This window comes from Eptatretus burgeri, chromosome 6, assembly GCF_056783735.1.
Source record: "Eptatretus burgeri isolate ZD-2024b chromosome 6, Ebu_testis_v1, whole genome shotgun sequence".
Classification (NCBI taxonomy): Eukaryota; Metazoa; Chordata; class Myxini; order Myxiniformes; family Myxinidae; genus Eptatretus; species Eptatretus burgeri.
In genome coordinates, this window is record NC_140966.1 from 16,960,784 (window position 1) to 16,983,036 (window position 22,253).

The 22,253-nt window shown below is 35.8% G+C and overlaps 1 protein-coding gene across 1 annotated transcript; it reads left to right on the plus strand.

Moving 5' to 3' along the window:
- Positions 1–542: 542 nt before the first annotated feature.
- LOC147024355 (uncharacterized) lies at positions 543–14,851 on the plus strand. Its single transcript, XM_085887025.1, has 3 exons — positions 543–561; positions 9,324–10,016; positions 14,679–14,851. The coding sequence occupies exons 1-3, from the start codon at positions 543–545 to the stop codon at positions 14,849–14,851; spliced, it is 885 nt and encodes a 294-aa protein (XP_085743151.1).
- Positions 14,852–22,253: the final 7,402 nt, after the last annotated feature.

Sequence of the window (22,253 nt, forward strand, 5' to 3'; positions counted from 1 at the left end):
TTCAACCACTCATCAATGCTCATTTATTTATTAGAAAGATATAATCCATTACCTCTTTTCGTTAATTTTACACCTGCTTGTGCTATAGAAGAAAGCATATCTCCAACTAACAATCTCACTTTATCAGGCAGACCTTCAAGTTTTTCAGCAAAATCTACAATTGCACCACTTCCACTAATTTGTTTCTCCAACTCTTTGTTATGTCTTTCCAATTCTTTTTGAGCCTGGAGTTGAGCCTTCCTTTCGTTGGCAGTTTTCACCGCTGTTGAAATACCACCCGTCAATGCTCCAACCGCACTTAAACCAGCAAATAAAGGAATTAGAAATGGGAGAAATCCTCCACTCGTCTCTCTTATTAAATATTTTTTCAACATTGGTTTTGTCATTTTAATTTTAAATGAGCCAGTGTCATTCAAGATTTTAACCTGTTCTCTTGTGAGCAAAACATCAATTCTTACTGCTCCTTTTCTCTGAATTGTATTAACGTTAATCGTACAAGGCTTTTGATTTTGAACACAAGATGATAGTTTATGAAGATTGATATGATTAAAATATACCCCAGTTGGTACTTTGCCACTCATTTATTTAACAAAAAATTATGTGAGACTAATCATCACACCATTATCTGTATTAATCTGCAATTCTGTTTCTTCCAAAAGCAAACAATATGTATCAACTTCTTCACTCTCTCCTCTTTCAATGTATAGGGAAGTATCCACTCGATTAGACTTTATAGTTTCCTTTTGAGCGCTCAGGTCAAACGCATAGATTGTATACAAACTTTTAAATGCTGTCATATCCAAAATAGGTTCTTTATTTCCATTACTTTCACACACCTTTTGGTAAGACTTGTATGCTTCAGCAAAATCATTTTTTTCCCAATTAATTTCCAATCTATCTCGTGGATAAAATGTTCCATCTAGAGAAACGCGGTTGTTTCACCTCAGCATTATCACTCAATGCATTATTCTTATCAGTCGCAGTATCACCATCTGGCTTTTTAAAAATGATCCACAGATATCGTGGCTTTCCTTCCAGAACACCCAAATTCCACGTGTAAGTAGTTTGGTTGAGTTTATCGTGTTGACATCTTCTTTTGAGGTATGATACACTGAGTGGTTTCTTTGAGTTAAGTCTTCGATTCAACATCTCTTCTGTTTTAAGATTAGGAGTATATTCACTGATATACCAACTCATCTCCTCAATTACAAATTTATTCTGATCACTAAAAGCATTACCAACACCAAAAAGCAATCGATTTTCATTATCATTCCTTTGTAGTTGAAATCTAATTTTAAGACCATACAGAACTTTATCATGATCACAAAATCCAAATATACCTTTAAGAGGAACTGCCACAGTAAAAGTATTTTCTGCTTTTGTATCATCATTATACATTCCTTTCCTTTGAGTATATCCAGGGTCTGTGTTCGTTCCCGTTGACATATCAGGAATAAAACCTTCGACAGACCCCTTTCCCATTCTATCACTGAATGTATAGAGTGTAAATTTCATCATTTCAGATACAGCAGAGACATAATCAACCGCTTCAACTTCTTGTGTTCCAATATACAAACGCACACTATCAAACATTTTCCAGAAGAAATCATTTACAAGTGTAGCGTTTGTGTTATTCCCAGCTTTAGTGAATTTAAATTTACACAACAAGAATCTTTCGGAGAGATTCAAATAGGTTTGTTGATTATTTATTTCAAAAATTTTGTACCATTCGTATTCCAGTCTGTTCCAGTTATTGCATTTACCTTGAAGTAATCTTCTTTTTTAGTGGAGTTTGAGATAATAATAGTATCATCCAAATCATAGATACTATCAATTGCTTCCATACTTGTATTTATTTAGGAAAAAAGATGTTAAAACTTTTGAAACCCTGATCCAAGTATTTGAATTATTTTCTGTCATTCTTTGGGGGACAACTGAGTTTTACCTTTCTTAATTTCCTTTAATGCTTGTAATTTATGAGATTCCTTCTGGGCATCTTTTATGCTCTTTACAGAACCTGCTACGTTTCCCACAGCAGAAGCAGTTGAACCAATTAGATTTTTATGTTTAAGAATAGTTGAACCAATACCCATTAGAGTATCAATTATACCATCTCCTCTAAATTGACGTCCAACACCCCTTTGTCTCTTAGGTTTATAGTATCCTCTACCAAGATACATACCTTCACCCTTGTAGTATGGGGAAAGGAACATCCCATCCCATGTAATTATTTTATATTTTCCCAACTCGTGTTTCCTCACAATAACCATCGTATTTATTTATTGGAAAACTTCACGTAGGTGAATTCTGATGGACATAACTTCTCCATTAAAAGAAATCACACGATTATCTTGGTCGGTTATCCTAAAATTTACTCTGTGTATGGTTTTTCCTGACACAGGGAGATAAACCAAATTTTTAGGTTCCATATTGAATTTATAACCAATTGGGGTTGAGTATGCGCTGAATGAAAATATTGTATTTGTTTTTTTTTCCATCATTATAAGCACCATCAATCAAATCACAGTGAATTAACACCGAATTTATTCCTGAGGATATTTGAATGACATTATCACTGTAAAACGTCCCATTAGTTTCAATCTTTTTGAGGAGAAACCCAATAACTCTCTAAATGAATTATCAATTGTGAAATCAACCTTGTAGTTATTTTTAACTTTAATCGTTGATTTTGAAGTATGTTTTTGAATGTCTATAACAATATTTTTTGGTTCATCACCCTGTTCTTTCATAAGACGAGCAATTTCGGAAGATATTTGAGAAATCTCATATGCTCCGGGTGAGACTGTTATCGTTTTGTATCCACTTCCCGGATTATAACTAAACTTGTCATTTTTCTCGCTTATATTAAATAAGGTATTATAAGTTTCCATGGACAATAAAGATGCCTCATATTCTTTTGTTGTGTCAAGTTGTAGTGGGTATGGGAATGAAGGTGCTGTTGTCGCTTGTTGTGAAATTGAAACTAAGGATTGTGCTTCTCATCTTATTTAATATGAGATAAAATGTCTTTATATTGATATTTATTAATTATTTTCATGTTGATCAACTGGTCTAAAATGGCTGATGCTTCATTAAAACAATTGTTATTTCCAGCCTTCTTACTACCTAACAACAATAACAGTCTATTAACTAATTGCGATGGGTCATTTGGAAGAAAACTAACACCTGAACCAAGGATACTTAAAGCCTGAATAATGTGTTTCTCCTTCTCATTCTTCCTACTTTTACCAGAAAGAATAACCTTATAATTTAGAGTGTTCAGCAGATCAATATATACTCTATCATCATTATTTTCCATATCCAATGGTTTATCAATATACTTTGATTCATCCCTCACAGTTGAACCTTGTCTTCCATCTTTTGTGAGAAGAAACATTAATCTCGGAGTTAGTTTAACAGGGGGTTGAGCAGAACCCAAGAACCTTAATTCATCATTAAATATCAATACCTTTTCTTGAAGAAGATGAAATATTGCTGGTTGTTCTGTTGGAATGAGTCCTGCTTTGGTTTTTGAATCCGCTGAATATTCATTGTTTTGAAGAGCATTCACAATATAATCAGGGGGTTGATTAATCTCTTCCAGTTGTTGAAATAAACCTTCATCATCATATACCTTTAATTCTCTTAAATGCTCTAATTCTTCCTCTGTCATTTGATCAAAATCTTTTAACATTTGAAGTTTTTTAGGAGTATATTCTACTGTGGGAACTGTGGAAACATCTTTCATTTTTTCTTGGGAAGTTTTTAAAAGTGGTTTAAAAAATTTCTCTTGTTTTCTTTCAAATGCTTCTTCGCCCGTTAGTTTCTGTCTGCGTTTCTTCTTTATGTCTTCCTGCTGTTTTACAACTTTTGAAACCAACTCTTGATGTTCCTTAAATCTTCTTGCTCGTTCTTTTGCATCCATTTATTTATTGTAAAATATCATTTAATGAATTGTAAAGATCAACAGGGAAATTTTCCTTTTCTTCATCATTCAAGTAGATGTGTTCAAATAAATCCTTTTCTTTAAATATTTCATCAAATTCTTTACTAACATTAATGCGAGTTGTAATTTCTTCTTCACTAATACTTGCATTTCTGCTTTTCATACGTTTGCGTTGAGTTTCTTCATCAACATCAAAACCGAATTATAAAATCTTCACTCCGCTCAGATGTTTAATAATTTGTCTCGTTCCTTCTGGATTAGTTTCTAATATCCCAAGACCACCAGATTTTAGTTTCCTTAACTCACTCTTACAATGTGAATATTTTGTTGTACCAACAGAAACCTCCTCAAATATTTGTCCTTCATTCCTCAATCGCATATGTTCCTCCACTGAAATATAGTGATAATCTTCACCTTTTACTTCTCCAGGTCTTATTGCTCTAGTTGTTGTTGATACAATGCGTATCACGGGGTGTTTTTTAAGTAAATTTACAATATTCTCATTTGTACTACACAAGAACCTTGATTTATGAAAGTTTTTTCCAGAAGCAGATTTACCCACAAGATTTACAATAATAGTTGTCATTTATATATGTAATTGTTTATAAAACAAAAAATATATCCCTTAATATCTCATCTTGTTTCACAACAATGTATTTATATTTTTCAGTCGTGTGCTTCATGTAATCCTCAAATTTCTTTTTACTACATAATGTAGAACAATTATCTCTCCAAAAATTATTGATATCTATTGAATTTAACTTGAATAAAATAAAAGTATTAGCATTGTTTCTGATGGAACGACGAGGAAGTTGAAAGTACGATTGACTAAGATAAATACAATTACAAGAAGAATGTCTCCCTCTTGTGTAGTAGCTGTCCATTACCGTTTGGTTTCTCTCATTAACACAATCATCAAAGATAACGAGGTTCTTTTTCGATTTATCCAAATCTTGGGGAGACGGTATATCATCCGTATTATCACTAAGAATACAAGTTATAGGATTTGATTTCTTTTTACATCTCTGTGTATCACAAAATAGTTGAATTATATCTTCAATGTTATAATCATTTAGGTTTTTTTGACGTTTAAATAAACCGATTATATCTTCTTTTTGAAGACCAGCATTAAAACCTTGTGAGAGTAGTTGATACTCTGGTTGAAAACTCGACTTTGTGAAAATTATTAAATTATCATAATCTAAAAAGTTGGGAGTGAGGAGCATTTTTAAAAGTAAGCAGGTTTTTCCACATCCACTTGAACCAACTATGAGACATCTTAATGAATTTGGGAGATTTTTATGGTTGTTAAATTTTATCTTATTTTTCCAAATGGGTAAAAAATCATTCATTTATATATTTGGAAAACAGGTTATTTAATTTATTATTGGCTTTTTTAGAAACTCTATATTTTATCCTAAGTTCAGGTTTAATTTCAAGATAATCCATTATTTTATTTCTACAATATCTTGTGTTGATATTTCCCTGAAAATTACATCCATGAATAATATATAACAACAATCCTTTGAACATTTCTCTTATACGTTCAGTTTCTTCCCTTGTAAGGAAAGGTGTGTTATCACCCTCATACTTTACATTCATTTCTCTAATCAATCTTGTAAAGTAATTCATTTTTGGTGTAAATCTAAAAGAATTATTTTCCTTTTTATATTTTTTATTGTCATTAATGAGAGGATAATCACAGAATATACATTGTTTATAGGCTTTTGACTCTGTGTTTAATCCCCGTCTTTCACACGCAGGACAATTCTCAAATTTGTCATATGGAGAATCAGGAAAGTCTAGCATATTTATAAAGTAAAACTTTACTTAAACTGAAATTCATCTATACTTTCAGTTGTATATTGACTCATATTTAATAATATTACCATCGATATCGATATACTTTTTTTCATTACCAGATTCAACGACAACATTTTTTATATTAAAGGTAATTTTAAAATGATCGTTAACTACTATTGAACGAAATGTCATTTCACCTGATATATTAACATCCTTTATTTCATCAGGATTTATATCTTTAGGGTTGTTGAAAAAAATACAAATTTCTCCTTGCATATTACAGATGGTCTTATCTTTTCTTTCTAAAGCTTCATCCATGAGGTTTTTGTTTTTTGATACTTTTTCTTGTTTCATTGCTTTTTCTAGTTTTGAATATTTTACCAGAAGGAGAGGAGAAACTTTTGTTCGAGATACTTTAATTGATGTTCTTCCAGGTATACTAAAAGCCTTTCCACTGAAGGAAATTGAAGACCTCATATTATTTACCATAATTGTTTTTATCCAATAGTTGTTATATTTATCTTTGTTCAATTTTACATCCTTGACATATTTCTCAGTATCTTTAACAAATGAAGAGATTGATTGAAACTTGTCTTTTGTGTCTTGAAACATTGTATTTATTAAGTGAAAAAGTTGGAGGATAAAATGGTTTTAAGCACAGATTCACCTACAAATTAAACGAAATTTTCATCAAGAACATTTTAGTTTAAGCAAAGTTTTATTATATAAATATGGTGAATACAACGTACTGCGATGTTTGTAATCACGAATATAAACATTATAAAAAACACGTTCGAACCAACAAACATACATTTAATCTATTTCATAAAATATCTCCTCTTGAGTTGGAAAGAAAACATTGTGATATCTGTTCAAAGGATGTTTTGAAGAGTAGTTATAATAAACATCTTCAATCACAAAAACACAAGAAAAATGAGTTTAAAGTAAAGGGAGACTATTATATTGAAAACACTGATGGGGCATTTAAAGGGCATATAAAATAAGGATTTTTCAATTTGGAGAACCCGGTCCATCATCAATAGCTGAATCAATTGAAATAGTGAAACCCGATGTTGAAAAATTTATTAAAAAGACATTAAAAGAAATGAAAACTTTAAAGTTTTATATGGTAGTGAAAATGAATATGAAAAGACAAGATGAAGAACATACTCCTTATATGAGAACAGATCTTCATTTTATAACATCATTTCAAGATTTTTTAAATAGTGGGGTTTATGAAGAACTATCAAGACAAGAGGAGGATGTTGATAATACAGTGGTAGGAAGTGGATTCAATATTAAAAAAATCATCTTTTTAGATATACACATTCTAAAATCAAACCCTCTTAAAGCTTCCTCTTATATTGAATTACCAAAAGAAATAAAACTAAAGAAGGCAGTTGTTAATATTAAGAACAATGATAATAAATGTATTCTATGGTCTGTTCTTGCTCACTTTCATCCACCAAAATGGAATTCAGAAAGAGTAAAACAATATATAAAATATGAGAATACCTTAGACATTAAAGATTTTAAATTCCCCAATGCCACTAACAGATATTCCTAAATTTGAGAAAAAGAATAATCTTTCTATTAATGTGTATGGATTAACGGATACAAACAAAGTTCAAATATTAAAAATTTCAAACAACCATAAAAATGAAGAAACACACATTGATCTTTTATATTTTAGTGTTGGAAAGAATTCACATTACACATACATCAATAATTTATCAAGATTAATCTCTTCTCAGGTATTCAGAACAGCAATCAAAATATATCCTTGTAAGCGATGTCTTAATTCATTTCATACAAAAGAACGATTAGAACAACATTCAAAATATTGTAGTAATCATAAATCAGCTGTAATTACAATGCCTAAACCTGGTGAAAAGATTTCTTTTGAAGATTATAATAAATCTATCATGCACCCATTTGTGATATACGCTGATTTTGAGTGTATCCTTAAAAAGATAAATACTGCTTCTCCTAATCCAAAAGAATCATATACAAATAAATATCAAAAACATATTCCTTGTGGTTTCTGTTATTATATCAAATCATCTGTTGGAGAAAAGTATAACAAACTTGAACATTATCGTGGAAAAAACGCTTCACAAGAGTTTGTAAAACGATTCGAAAAGGATTGTATTAGACTCACTAAATTAATGAAAGAAACAAATGAACCGATGAAATTAACCAAAGAAGAAAAATTAGAATTTAGAAAGAACAATATGTGTCATATTTTTGAGGGGGGAAATTAAGGAGTCTAAAGTTAGGAATCATTGTCATCTTACTGGTAAATATAGAGGTCCCGCTCATTCCTGTTGTAATCTTAATTATAAATTACCTTCTTTTATTCCAGTCTTTCTTCACAACAGCGCCAACTATGATACACATCTATTTATAAATGAACTTTCAAAAACACCAGGGAATATTTCTGCCATAACAAACACAAGTCAAAAGTATATTTCATTTACAAAAATGATATTCACAAAACCTTTAACTCGTATTAGGTTTCTAGATTCTTACAAGTTTATGGGAACACCACTCACCTACCTCGCATCAAATCTAAGCTCCACGGACTCTTTTCCAAATCTTAATTCATTCTTTCCAAAAGAGGAAATTCTCACTAAAGAGGAAATTCAGATTAAAGAGAGAATTCAAAGTAAAGAGGAAATTCTAATTAATGAGGAAATTAATGAAGAAATTCTAACTGAAGATGAAATTCTAATTATAAAGAAAATTCGAACAATGAATGAAATTCTAACTAAAGAGGAAATTCTGATTAAAGATGAAATTCTGATTAAAGAAGGAATTCTCACGAGAGAGGAAATTCAAACAAGGAATGAAATTCAAAGTAAAGAGAAAATTCTTACAAGTAAGGGAATTTATCCTTATGATTATATGGATTCATTTATGAGATTTAAAGAAACACAACTTCCTTCAAAAGAAAGTTTCTATAATAACCTTTATGAAGAAGAGATAAGTGATAAGGAATATAAACACGCACAAGAAATATGGAAAATATTTAAGATAAAGAACCTTGGAGAATATCATGATTTATATCTAAAAACAGATGTTTTATTGTTAGCTGATGTGTTTGAAGCTTTTAGATCACTCTGTCATAATAAAAATTGTTATGGATTAGATCCTGCCCACTATTTCACAGCTCCTGGTTTAGCTTGGAGTGCAATGTTGAAAATGACAAAACAAGATATAGATTTAATCAGTGATGTTGATATGCTTTTGATGATTGAGAAGTCCAAGAGAGGTGGAATATCACAAGTATGTTCAAAAAGATATGCTAAAGCAAATAATAAATATCTTCCAAATTATGATAGTGAAAAAGATAGTAATTATTTGATGTATTTTGATGCTAATAATTTGTATGGATGGGCAATGTCTCAATCTCTGCCTTATGGTAAATTAGAGTGGGTGGAAGAAAAGGATTATGAAAAGGCTTTGATGAATATTGTTATTTCTTCTCAAGAGGAATTGAATGACGAAGAAGAAGGTTATTATTTTGAAGTTGATTTGAGGTACCCAAGTGATCTTCATAATAAGCATAAAGATCTTCCTTTTGCATGTGAGAAAGAAACCCCAAAGAAAGAATGGTTAAGTGATTATCATAAAAGTTTTAATATTAAAGGTAAATCAACAGAAAAGTTATTAACAACATTCTATGATAAAGAGAGATATGTTTTGCATCAGAGAAGCTTAAAACAGTTTTTGAGAGAAGGACTGAGAGTAGCTAAAATTCATAGAGTTTTAAAATTTAAACAAAGTCCTTGGGTGAAAAAGTATATTCAATTCAATACAGATATGAGAGCAAATACAAAAGTAAAATTTGAAGGGGACTTTTATAAATTAATGAATAATGCTGTATTTGGAAAGACTATGGAAAATGTTAGAAACAGGCAAAACATTAGATTCGCAACATCTTGGAAAGAAGCTTTGAGATTGATAAATAAACCAAGTTTTGAGAGAGAAGAGGTTTTTTCAGAGAACTTTTCTGCAATTCATATGAAAAAGGAAAGTATTGTAATGGATAAACCAATTTATATTGGAACAGCAGTTCTTGATTTATCAAAGATATTGATGTATGATTATTTGTATAATGACTTAAAGAAAGAGTATGGTGAAAATGTTTCATTGTTGTATATTGACACTGATAGTTTTATCCTAGATATAAATACTGATGATGTTTATGAAGATATGAAGAAAAATATTGGAGTATATGATACAAGTAATTTCAGCAAGAACAGTGAGTTATTTTCCAAAAAGAATGAAAAGGTTATTGGTAAGTTTAAGGATGAGTTGGGTGGAAAAGTAATGAGTGAGTTTATTGGATTGAGAGCAAAGGCATATGCTTATAAGTATGGTGATCAGATTGATAAGAGGTTAAAGGGAATAAATAAATATGTAATAAAGAAATCAATAACTTTTAGAAATTATTATAATTGTTTGATGAATAAGAAAGAAGAATATAGGAAAATGAATGCAATAAGAAGTTATAAACATAACATATATAGTGAAGAAGTAAATAAAAAGGCATTAGGAGCCTTTGATGATAAGAGATTTATTTTACATAATGGAATAGATTGTGTTCCATATGGATATTGTATGATAGAGTGTATAAAATAGATTGTGTTTTAACGATGGGAAGATGGGTTAGGGTTTTTTTCAAGGGCTACCGCCTCGTTTTTTCGCAATCTATAAATGGTTAAACCAAGTATTAATCAAACTAAAGAGTGGAGAAAATCTCAGTCTTGGTATATAAATGGAAAACATAATGAATGTGAAAAATATCAAATAAGTCTTATTGAAAAAATAACTAAAACAAAGGTAAATAAAACAAATAAGCGAATCAATTTAAAAACTAGTAAGTTAGAGGATGTAAAGAAAAAAATGAATATCCTTGAATGGACTGAAAACTTTGATGGTTATCACTTGAACAATGAAAAAACAATTTACTATAATCTCAAAATGATATGTAGCTCAGGAGGTGGTCAAACAAGAGCATTAAGAGAAGTTTATCATTTCGTAATGGCACAAAAGGGGTATCTTAAAAAATATAAAGATTCAAATGTTTTGTTTTTCAATATTTTAGATGGGGATTATTGTCCAACGAAAATTAAACTATTGAAGGAATTTGAGAATGAACAAATCTTTATAGGTTCAATGAGTGAGCTGTTGAACCCCCAGGTGTTCAATTCAATGAGGTTCAACCTCCAGGTTAAAAGGGGAGACAAATAAATATACCTTGGGATAAAAAGGGGGTTTATTTTTAGGGAAAAAAAATAGGAATCGCTGAAAATCCCCCATTCATTTACATGGGGAAAAGTGAGCCAGAACCAGTATATCCACCCTACTGATATATAAAGGTAAATGCCATCACAGGAACAGACTGGAATACAAACAGAACAAAAAGGTTTGAAATAAATAATCAACAAACTTACTTGAATCTAGCAGATAGTTTCTTGTTGTGTAAATTTACATTCACTAAGGCTGCTCAAAACACAAACGCGACACTCATGAATAATTTATTATGGAAAATGTTTGACGGTGTTCGTTTGTATATTGGAACACAACAAGTTGAAGCGGTTGATTATGTCTCTGCCACATTAGAAATAATTAAGTTTACACTATATTCTTTTAGTGAAAGAATGGGTAAGGGTGCTGTTGAAGGTTTTATCCCTGGTATGATGACGGGAACAAACACTAACCCGGGCTATAATCAAAGAAAGTTAATGTTTAATGATGAAACAAAAGCAGAGAATCATTTTACCGTATCAGTTTCTTCTTCAAGGGATATTTGAAATCTGTGATTTTGGTAAAGTTCTGTATGGATTTAAAATTATATTTCAACTACAGAGAAATAACAATGAAAACAGTGCTATTTGGTGTTGCTAATGCTTTCAGTGTTAATAAGTTTGTTATTCATGCGCTACCTGCAGCAGTGGGAATGGTTCTCATTGGGTTTGTGTTTTTAACAGAGAGGCTGAGAAATATTATTTTGACAGTTATTGTCTTCTACCACTTATTGAAATTAGAAAACTTAAAAGGGAAGGTGTTCATCCGATGTTTCAAATACAAGCCATCGATTCAAAATGTTGCTGACAATTGTGCTTTTATGTGTTATTTCATCTCAACAACAATGGGGATTTCCATAACATCATTTTTTATCTGCTTGGAATGTATGGCGTGTGTTGGAAAGGATGGATCTACCTTCGGTGCGTCGCAAGAGTTGGATATTGACTTGTCCAATTATTACACAAAAGCACAGGCAGAGTGCCAGAAATACTGTATTATGCAGAATATCAATATGGAGAATTTTTATAAATTAACCAATTACCTGAGTCCTACAGATGATAACAACTTGGTGAGATTGAATGATTTGGCAAAACACCTCGCCATAAGCAAAACGGCTATTTTTAAAAAAATACAGAAATAACAACATCAATGCCGAGTACTTCATCGTTCAATGTTCCAATCGAAATATAATTTTATAAACAAGGACACATAGTCCATATGATAGTAGCACTTGGGAATACGATATGCCTGAATTCGGGTATAACTGGTCATTTTCAATAAACCTACAAGACCTTGAACAATTGAAACATTCTCGCAAGGAAGGCTATTATCCCCTCTGTAGAAGCAATGATATTTGTGGAAGCACAATTAGCAAACAACGAATAAAATATTTTGATCAGAAAAAATCTATTAAAGCTTCGCTATGGTTTATATTATGAATTCAAGAGAAACACAGTTGTTTGTAGAAAGTAAAGGTTTTCAAACCAATATGACGATGGGAAGATGGGGTTGTGTTGTGTGTTTACATCTTAATATTTCATGTATTTCTAAAGAATAAAAATACACATAATACATGGCAGGAAGTGAGGGAACTCTTCAAAAAAATTACCATTTTTGTATCTGAGGATACTTGTGAGAAAAAGGCATTCAATATTTTAAGAAATATAATCTACAACATAAGAATGGAACATTCTCAATTAATAGGTGGTTCTACACTGATGTTTCTCAACTTACGAATACAGATTTAATGAGAATATTAAATTACCATAAGGTATTAAAATTTGCAAAACATCGAGCTCTTTTAGAAACAGTGAATAAATGTTACTGGTTCCCCATGTTCCCCATTCCCCAAATAAATCTTCCCCATTCTAAAGAAAATAATTACAGATGCAGGAATATCATCAAATCCTGATGAATATATGTATGGTATTCTATGGGGAGATGGTTCAAAGGTTAAAAGGGATGTTGAAGAGGATGGGGTTGGGGATGAGATAGAAGAAATAGAAGAAAAGGAGCACAAAATATTAAATGATGATGAAATTTTGGAAAGGCGAGATTAATTAACCATAGAACGTTCAAAGGTGGAGACAGTAATTAAAATGAGTGATTTAAGTGAAGAAGGAAAAGCCAAAAAATTACAATAGTTGCATGATGAGTTTTCTAACAAGGTGGAGGCTACAGCTGATGGAGAAGATGCAGATATGACCGGCATTTGTTCATCTTGATCCTAAAAAAATGAGAGAAGAAAATCTAAAATTATTTAGTACTTTGCATAGTAAGCCTTTATTGAGGAAAATATGAAGACGCTACTTCGTATTATCTGCTTTTGCAAAATGAAGATCCAAATGTTTATGTTGAAAGCGAAAAAGCTTCTTATTATCTGTACGAGTTAAAATAGAATGATTAATTGTGCCACATGCAGAAAGAAAACTAAGACTAGAGACGTCTCTATTCTAACAAGTGAAATCCTTCAATACAGCGCGTGTGGTGAAGCAAATGAGTACACTAATGTTAAAATATGCAATTTCTGCTTTTTCAGTTGAAAAACAATTAAAAAGCATACTTAATATTTGAAATGTAAAAATCTTGTTATTATTGTGATAAGCACCTTTATATATAACAGAAGGAATGAAATCGTTTGATACAGCGTAGCAGGGGGATGCAAACGAATGATGGCAAAAGAAGAACTTAGCTTTCAGCATTCGGCGATCGGCGCGAAATGCGATGGTGGGCGGAAATGACGACTTTCGGCGCGAAATGCGATGGTGGGTGGAAATGACGTCTTTCGGCACGAAATGCGATGGTGGGTGGAAATGACGTCTTTCGTTCGTTCGTACATGAGAGGGGCATGTTTCTTGTTTTTTTTTCCCGTCAAGCAATAAATTAAATGGTTTTCACATATATATATATATATATATATATATATATATATATATATATATATATATATATATATATATATATATATATATAACACATTAGTTTCACAAATTTCCATTGAAATACTCAGGTATTTCCATCAATTCTCGCTATTTCCGTCAAGGTTACGCACTGCCATATACCGGACGGCCGTCATTGGCTGTCTTGAGGCAAGTGGGGGGGGGGGGGACAGGGGACACCGGAGACGTGGTAGACACCGGGGACATTTCAAACTCAGTGCAATTGTATACAGCGCACGTGCTGTAAAAAGTAAAAATAATGGAGTTATGCAGAAAGGGATATGAATGGTGTGTGGAACTAAAAAGAGTCAATTCATTTCTAAGCAGAAAAGTGGAGGAGAAATTCAAAAATTGCTATCACGGAGTAAATTTACACTGACTGGGATATCTGGAGAACTACATCTACTGGGGTATTCGTTCTGTGGTCCTGGTACAAACCTGGATAAGAGATTCGACGAAGCTGGCAATCCTAAACCTTGGAGCAGACCCAAACATAGGGTTGATGAAGTACGTATGAAACATGACATTGATTTGGGGAATAGCACTTCTTTGGATGAAAAACACAAAACTGATAGAGAAATGCTGTAAAATTTGTCTTTGAAATGAAATCCAACATTGAGAGAGAAAGTTAATAGATTTATCATGAAGAAGATGATAAGTGCTAAATTGATTAGGTCTTAGTGACCTAATCAATGCCATGCCTGCTGTATTGGTCGAGGAGCACGGCCCCTTTCCGTTGGTGGTGGTCGCTGAGTCCCAACTCTACCTGAACTCGCCGGACAAGGGAGCCGAGTTTGACAAAGTTTACAGAGGCAATAATTTGATGGAACTCATCTTGAATGACTAGGCATCCTCTTTTTCCGGTGGCAGCTTGGGGATGGAGATGACTCGTGCATAGGATATTCCTCAGGCGGATGGTTTTGAGCTCATATTTTGCTTTGCTAAAGCAAAGCGTTGGCTTGGCTGTCTCTAGATCGTTTCGCTCAGCTATTAATCAGGCTGCGAGCTTGAATTTCCTTGCATTGTAATGCCTTGTGTTTTCCATTGCTGCTGTGACATGTTACTAACTCAGATAGCTCTAAGTGGATGTTTCGGTGGTCCAAGTTAGACCTCTATTGTCCCAAGACACCTGAGCATACTAAGGAGTATGCCAATGTCTAAATATAAATCTCGGTGGTACAAGCCAGACCTCTATTGCCTGAAGACGCCTACATTCATCTCTAATAGTGTTCTGTATGTACACCGGGGCACCTGGCTCGCTCTGCAATAGCCAAGGTATGCCATGCTGTGTTGCAATTTGTTGCACCCCAAAGTGCAACAAAGTAGTATAGGTTGGCATGATGCAGAGCATAGGAGGGTTATATGGTGTTAAAAGTAAGGGTCTGGCAGCATTCCTGGAGCTCTGGAGCCCTCCAAGCACAATGTGGCTTCGAACCCCCATTATCTATACAACTGAGCTACTTATACCACCCACCGTGAAAATAGTCGTGCAACATCAGGTGGAAAAGATTTAATTTGTTGAAAAAGAGGGCAAAATATCCTACTTGCAAAATAAAATTCGGCATCAACAGTATTTATGCCTATTCTCCCATAATTTCAAAAGTGAATGTTGAGCTTTTCAAATGCAGTGAGTGAAGCGGCCGCCGTAAACAGGAGACAGCCAAACCTCCGGGGAAAAACAAAGCGCCTCAACATCTAATTAAGCCAGTTATATCTTTGTATTCTGTTTAACTCTTAAGTATATACTGTATTCATGTGAACACATATGTGTTGTGAACGTAAGTTAGCTTTTGTACATGTTCTTTACTTTCTACATTCTGGACTTGAACCATTAGACGCATAACACAACACAAATCACTCCATTCTTGCATCCTTCCTCCTCACCTTAGCGGAGAATTCAACATTGCAGGCTCAGTAAGCACAGCCGAAAAACATGCTCATGGCACATCCTCGACAGAAATTCATCAATCTGTATGACTGATAGGTATGTGCCAAACTCTCAAACCCCTCCCTCTAACCCCCCCCCCCACTCCCTTGCCGGAAAGCCCACCACAGGGACATCATTCCACCGATCTGGCTATCTGGATGGAAGAACAAGGCAGAGAGAATTACTGATGGTGAGGTTCAGTCCGCCCACATGAGCTGTCTGCCAATGAGGGTCCCAGAGCCGTGAGGAAGGGGGGAAGGGAAATAAGGAATAATAAGGGAATGCAGAGGAATTGGCACTTGGGACTCAAACCTTTTCTGACGAATGTTCTAGGTTTTGTGTTTTTCTAAAGTGTTTCTGACGACCCACGTTCTGGGTCTCACTATCTGCCATTATCTTTCTGGGAAAGCCACATTTCCAACCTGGCCTCCAAAGCCAGTCGCCGACTGGGAATCCTCCATCATGCAATGTCCTTCCTTGGCACACCTGAGCTTATGACCACATGAAAAGCTTTCATCCACAGCTTGATGAAGTACTGCTCTCTCCTCTGGGCAGGTGTACCCACCTCACACCTTTCTCGGCTTCATGCTGTGGAAACCAAGGCATTTAGTATCATTGGTATCTCCCGCGATGAGGCTGAGGCTTTGGGCATCTCACTCCCACACCGCAGGCAGGTCGGTGGTCTTTCTGTCTTCTGCCGTCTCCTCTCCGGTCTCGCCCCCCCTGCTCTGCCTGTGATTTGTTCCCACCATATTTCCACAGGGTGGTCAAGGTCCACCAATAACCCCCTTCTGGTAAAACTACCAAAATCACTAATCACTGCTCACCTTCACTGTTTCATTCCTCTTTTCCCCGGCTTTGGAATAAACTCCCACACTCTGTTCAATCCCATTCTTCCCTCCAGGCCTTCAAAACAGTTATTGACCATCACCTCTTATCGTCCCCTATCCAAATCCTCGATCTTTTCTACCCCTGTTAATTCCACCACAAACCCACCTCCTTTAAATTCCCTGCTTTCCTTCCTGAAAGTCCCTGTAATGTCCATCTTGTATAGCCCGTGTTCCCCGCCCCATCCATCTCCCTTCCACAGATCGCCTAATGTCAGTTCCCCACTGTTTTGTCCTTCACTCTTGTTTCATGCCCCCCTTGCTGTGCGTTGTGTGTTAGCTCTCATACAAGCCTCGACACTGTCTACAAAAAAATCCCCCCCAAAAAAACTTCTAATGAGTCTGCTTGTCGAAACCTAAAATCACTTACTTTCATCTTTTGACTCTACTCTTCATGCTGTTCTCATCCCTTCACCAAATCCACATGGCTGAGTCATATTCATCTTTTATTTTCTCCCCTCTTCTCTCCTTTCTCTTTCCAGTTCACTTCACTTCACCACACTCACTCTTTACGCACTCCTTGTTTCTTTCCGCACCTTTCTTCCTTTCACTTCAAAACACACACACACACACACACACACACACACACACACACACACACACACACACACACACACACACACACACACACACACACACACACACACACACACACACACACACACACACACACACACACACACACACACATCTCCGCACCAAGTCCTGTGTGCCTTCTCATCAGCCCGGTTGCTTATCTATCTGCCCAGCCATGTCGGAGCTGTTCACCTCACCTTTCCTCACTGCCAACCATTTCCCGCCAAAACTGCACAAGCCATCATGTTCAGCGATTTACCATCGGATGCCGGAGGAGATCGGCAACGTGATCAGAGCGGAGGGAGGAATCCAGGGTTGTGTGAGGGGAGCGATAAACGGACCATCAGACCAAATCATTCACCTAGGTTGTTGCAAGGTGCGTCGGTGTATGCAAAAGACCCACACTATTTCTTTCTCACCACCAATTCTGCTCGCCCCTCTTCCATCTCTCACTCCTCCCAGGTGAATGTTTGACACCAAATGAGTGTGCAGGTGAAAAGTGATTGATGAAAGTTGGGAGGACAAATTTGTCATGTTGGGTATAAGTGAAATGTAGATGTGCCTGAAACATTTGTATATACTGCCTGTATCGCCATTAGTCGTTTTTTACCCCCACCATTTCTTGCTCGAATCGATGCCAATAAACTCTCTGTTCTTCACCAACCACTGGAGAGACGACAGAAGGAGTAATCATCAACCGAACTTCATTTACAACACGTCATTGCATTTTCAATTGTTGTCATAATCCTTCTCATTGTGCTGGTTCAGATAATGGTGTTTATACCAGTTGATGAGAAAGTATAAAGCAGAACAAAGGAAATCTCACTCACATTTACAACACAATGACGCGTTGTAAATGAAGTCCGGTTGATGATTACTCATTCCGTCGTCTCTCCAGTGTTTGGTGAAGAAGAAAGGGATTTTTGGCATTGAGCCGTCATTGCTTTTAAATGTCGTTGAGGATGACAAACAGAAGGGAATACTCGTTCGTTCTCGTCGTGGTTGTTCAGCCAACCAATCCAAACACACTTCACTCGATAGTCTTGGTGGTGTCACACAAAAGTCACTGTTAAGATTGACATGTTGAGGATTTTTTTTTTTTGTATACCTTGTCGAGGGTCGTATGAGAGCTAACACACAACGCACAGCAAGGGGGCATGAGACAAGAGGGTCGGGAGTGGAAGGGACAAAACAGTGGGGAACAGACACATTAGGAGATTTGTGGAAGGGAGAGGGATGGGGATGGGACGGGGAACATGGGGAAGAGAAGATGGACATTACAGGGACTTTCAGGAAGGAAAGCAGGGGAATTGAAGGAAGTGGGCTTGGGTGGATTATCGAGGGTAGAAAAGATTGAGGGTTTGGATGGGGGATGATAAGAGGTGGTGGTGAAGAGCTGTTTTGAAAGCCTGGAGGGAAGAATGTGAAAGAATAGAGTGAGGGAGTTTATTCCAAAGGCGGGAAAAAAGAGGAATGAAAGAGTGAAGGTGAGCAGTGATTCGTGATTTTGGTAGTTTTACCAGAAGGCGGTTGTTGGCAGACCTTGAGCGCCCTGTGGAAATGTGGTGGGGACAAATCGCAGAGAGAGCAGGGGGTCGGGGCAAGGCTGGAGAGGAGACGGTAGAAGACAGAAAGACCACCGACCAACCTGCAGTGATTGAGTGAGAGGCCCAAAGAATCAGCTTCATTGCAGGAGATGCCGATGATCCTAAATGCCCTGGTTTCGACAGCTTGAAGCCGATAAAGGTGGGAGGCAGGAGCACCAGCCCAGAGGGGAGAGCAGTACTCCCTCAGGCTATGGACAAAAGCTTTGTAGGTGGTCAGGAGCTCAAGAGGGCCGAGGAAGGACTTTGCACGACGGAGGATTCCCAGTTGGTGAGTGGCTTTTGAGGCGAGGTTGGAAATGTGACTTTCCCAGGAAAGGTCATGGCAGATAGTGAGACCCAGAAGCTTGAAAGAAAAGACTTCTTCCAGAGGATTGTTGAGAAAGTGGATGGGGGGGGGGTTTCTAAACAGTCCTTTCGAAGAGACATAGTGAGAGTGTGAGATTTGTCTGGATTGAAAGACATGTTCCACGTGTTGGACCAGTTTGTGATTTTATCCAGATCTGCAGTGAGCGAAGAAGCTGCTGCTTGCCGGTCTGAGGGATGACAGGTGGTACGGCAGAGGGTGGAGTCATCAGCAAAGAGATATAGAGGATTTTCCAGAGAGTCGGAGAGATTATTGATGAAAACCAGAAAAAGAACAGGGCCCAGAACGCTACCTTGAGGAACTCCAGCCTGGACAGGAAGAGGGGATGAAAGAACTCCAATAACTAGAAGGGCAATCAGTAGAGCGCACACCTCTGCCACGCAATGCCTGATCCACGAGAAACACATCGGGCCCAAATACATTTTTGAAATATCACGCTACATATCATTTTTGGCCCCATCTCTCAATGGTAAAGAATCGCTGTAAAAAATAAATAATTCTCGTTTCCTGATCCGGATTCAGATCTTCACTAAAATCGAATGATTTCTTCATTGTCACACATCCAACCTGTCCACCAAGATTTGTCCGAATCCGTTCAAAACTTTGAGATATTGTGCTATATATTAGTTTAGGCATATCTCTCAATGGTGAAGAATCAATTAAAAAAATGATCGGATCTGGATCCGGATTTTCACAAAATTGAATCAATTCTTCCTTGTCACACAACATCCAACGTGTCCACCAGGTTTCATCCGAATCGGTCCACAACTTTTTGAGATATCAAGCAAAAATATATCATTTTTGACCCTGTCTCTCAATGGTGAAGAATCACTTTTAAAATTCCAGTAGTTGGATCCAGATCCAGATCTTCACCAAAATGTAATAAGTTTGTCCGTGTCACAAACCCAACCTGCCCACCAAATTTCGTCCAGATCCATCCACAACTTGTTTGAGATATCCTACACACAAACAATCAAAGAAACTAAACAAGCAAACAGACAGAGAGGGGTGAAAACATAACCTCCTTCACCTTCGGTGGCAGAGGTAAAAATGAGAAAAGACTTGCAAGAAAAAGCGTGCGAGCTCCCAATGTCGTCCTGGTGAAGAGCCACCATTGAGTGGACCTTGCAGTAACCGCTACATCCATTGGCTATCTGGAAAGACTCCACTGATTGGCTAATAATGTTGAAACATTTGCTTTCGTATTGCTATTGGCAAAATTTAAAGAAAAGTAACAATTCGCTACACCCATTGTCATTCATGTGCACAAGTAAGGACGAAGAGCACGACATGCATTTTGCTTCTGTAAATGCTGTTCTCTGAGCAGAGCACCACGCCCAAGACACACCTTTCCTGAGCAACCGATGTAACTGCTCTAAGACCATGCTGAGATTTGGCACAAAATTGCCAAAATAATTCACAACACCAAGAAATGAGCATGTCTATGACACATTACTCAGTTGCAGAGCATTCTGGATCGCATTTACTTTGCTCGGGGATAGCAAAATGCCTTGACTGGTCATGCAGCTGCCCAGATCAATGCCCCACCCATGATGCCAATTTGGCATTTATCACAGATTAAAAGACACAGTGTGGTATGATAATAACGACTTTATTCTCAGTACACAGGAACATAATGAGAGTCGCCTGACATGCTGGATATGTGCTTCCAACTGCGGCCTTGTGGCAATTTAATTACAGACATCAATACTTGCATACATGTCAATGACTGATCGGATTGTTTGCAAATACAACTTCACATTGCCCTACCCTGTCCCAAGGTGCCACAAAGACGTGATGTTTTACTTTTTCCCCTCCATTCACAAACATAACATGAACATAATCCTTTCTTATTTTATCAAATTTTAAAAAACAATTAAAAATAGAAAAAGGGTCGTCTTATTGGTAACAAAAAAACACTTTATTCTAACCACAAAGCATATAATAATTGGTTTTCTCACCATTCAATCTTTTAAGTTTCACTCTCATTCGTTTGCCATATTAAAATTTTCAATTTTCAATGAGCTGCACACTAAACAGTGTGGGTCAATCAAGAATACAGTTCTTTGAGCAAAATGTACTCGTTATCCTGTGACAACAAATCGTTTCACCTTAAATTATTCTATTCATGAAACATCAAGATTTTATCATTGCTTCTACAATGGCTTCAAACCTGTCTGAGATGTGTCACGAAGATAATCAGTAACTAATGGAATATGTGTCTCAGTACTCGGGACCATACCTTGATTTCTAAAATATAGCACCACATTCAGCACTTCTACATGTTTGCCCTCTCAATCGCTTATCCCCCAATTTTTTTTTAAATGATCCAATACTAACAATGACTCCATTAAATACTGCTTATCATTCTGACATGAGCACTTGATGGCTGGTCTGTCACAAAAAGAATGTGAAGACAGCAGAATAGGCAAATTTAAATGACAAGAGGTTTTGTCATTGATGACAAAGGCTCAGAAGGTCCAAAATTTCAGCCACAGAGTGACCCAGATTAACAGTCAGACAAACTTACAATAGACCACAACAATTTCAATAATTACTTTTGTAGTTTGGCTTGGGTAGACACAGGAGGTAGCTAAATATCAGCAATTAGCCCAGTTCAGCCTCGACCCCATGAATATAGCTTTATCTGAAAATAATGTGGTTAGATGTTCAGTTGTGGGCTTGTCTGTGCTTGCAACACGTTATTGCTGCTCATTACAATCATCGGAATATCAGTTTAAACAGGTCTATAGAAGAAACAAAACAGCTTCATAATTACGAAGCGACTTCAAATACAGCTTGAGGTTGTACATTTGTAGTGAAAAGTTTTTATGAGATAACAAGCCTTAAGGATTTCTGAATAAAAGAATGCACACTTCTGTTTTTGT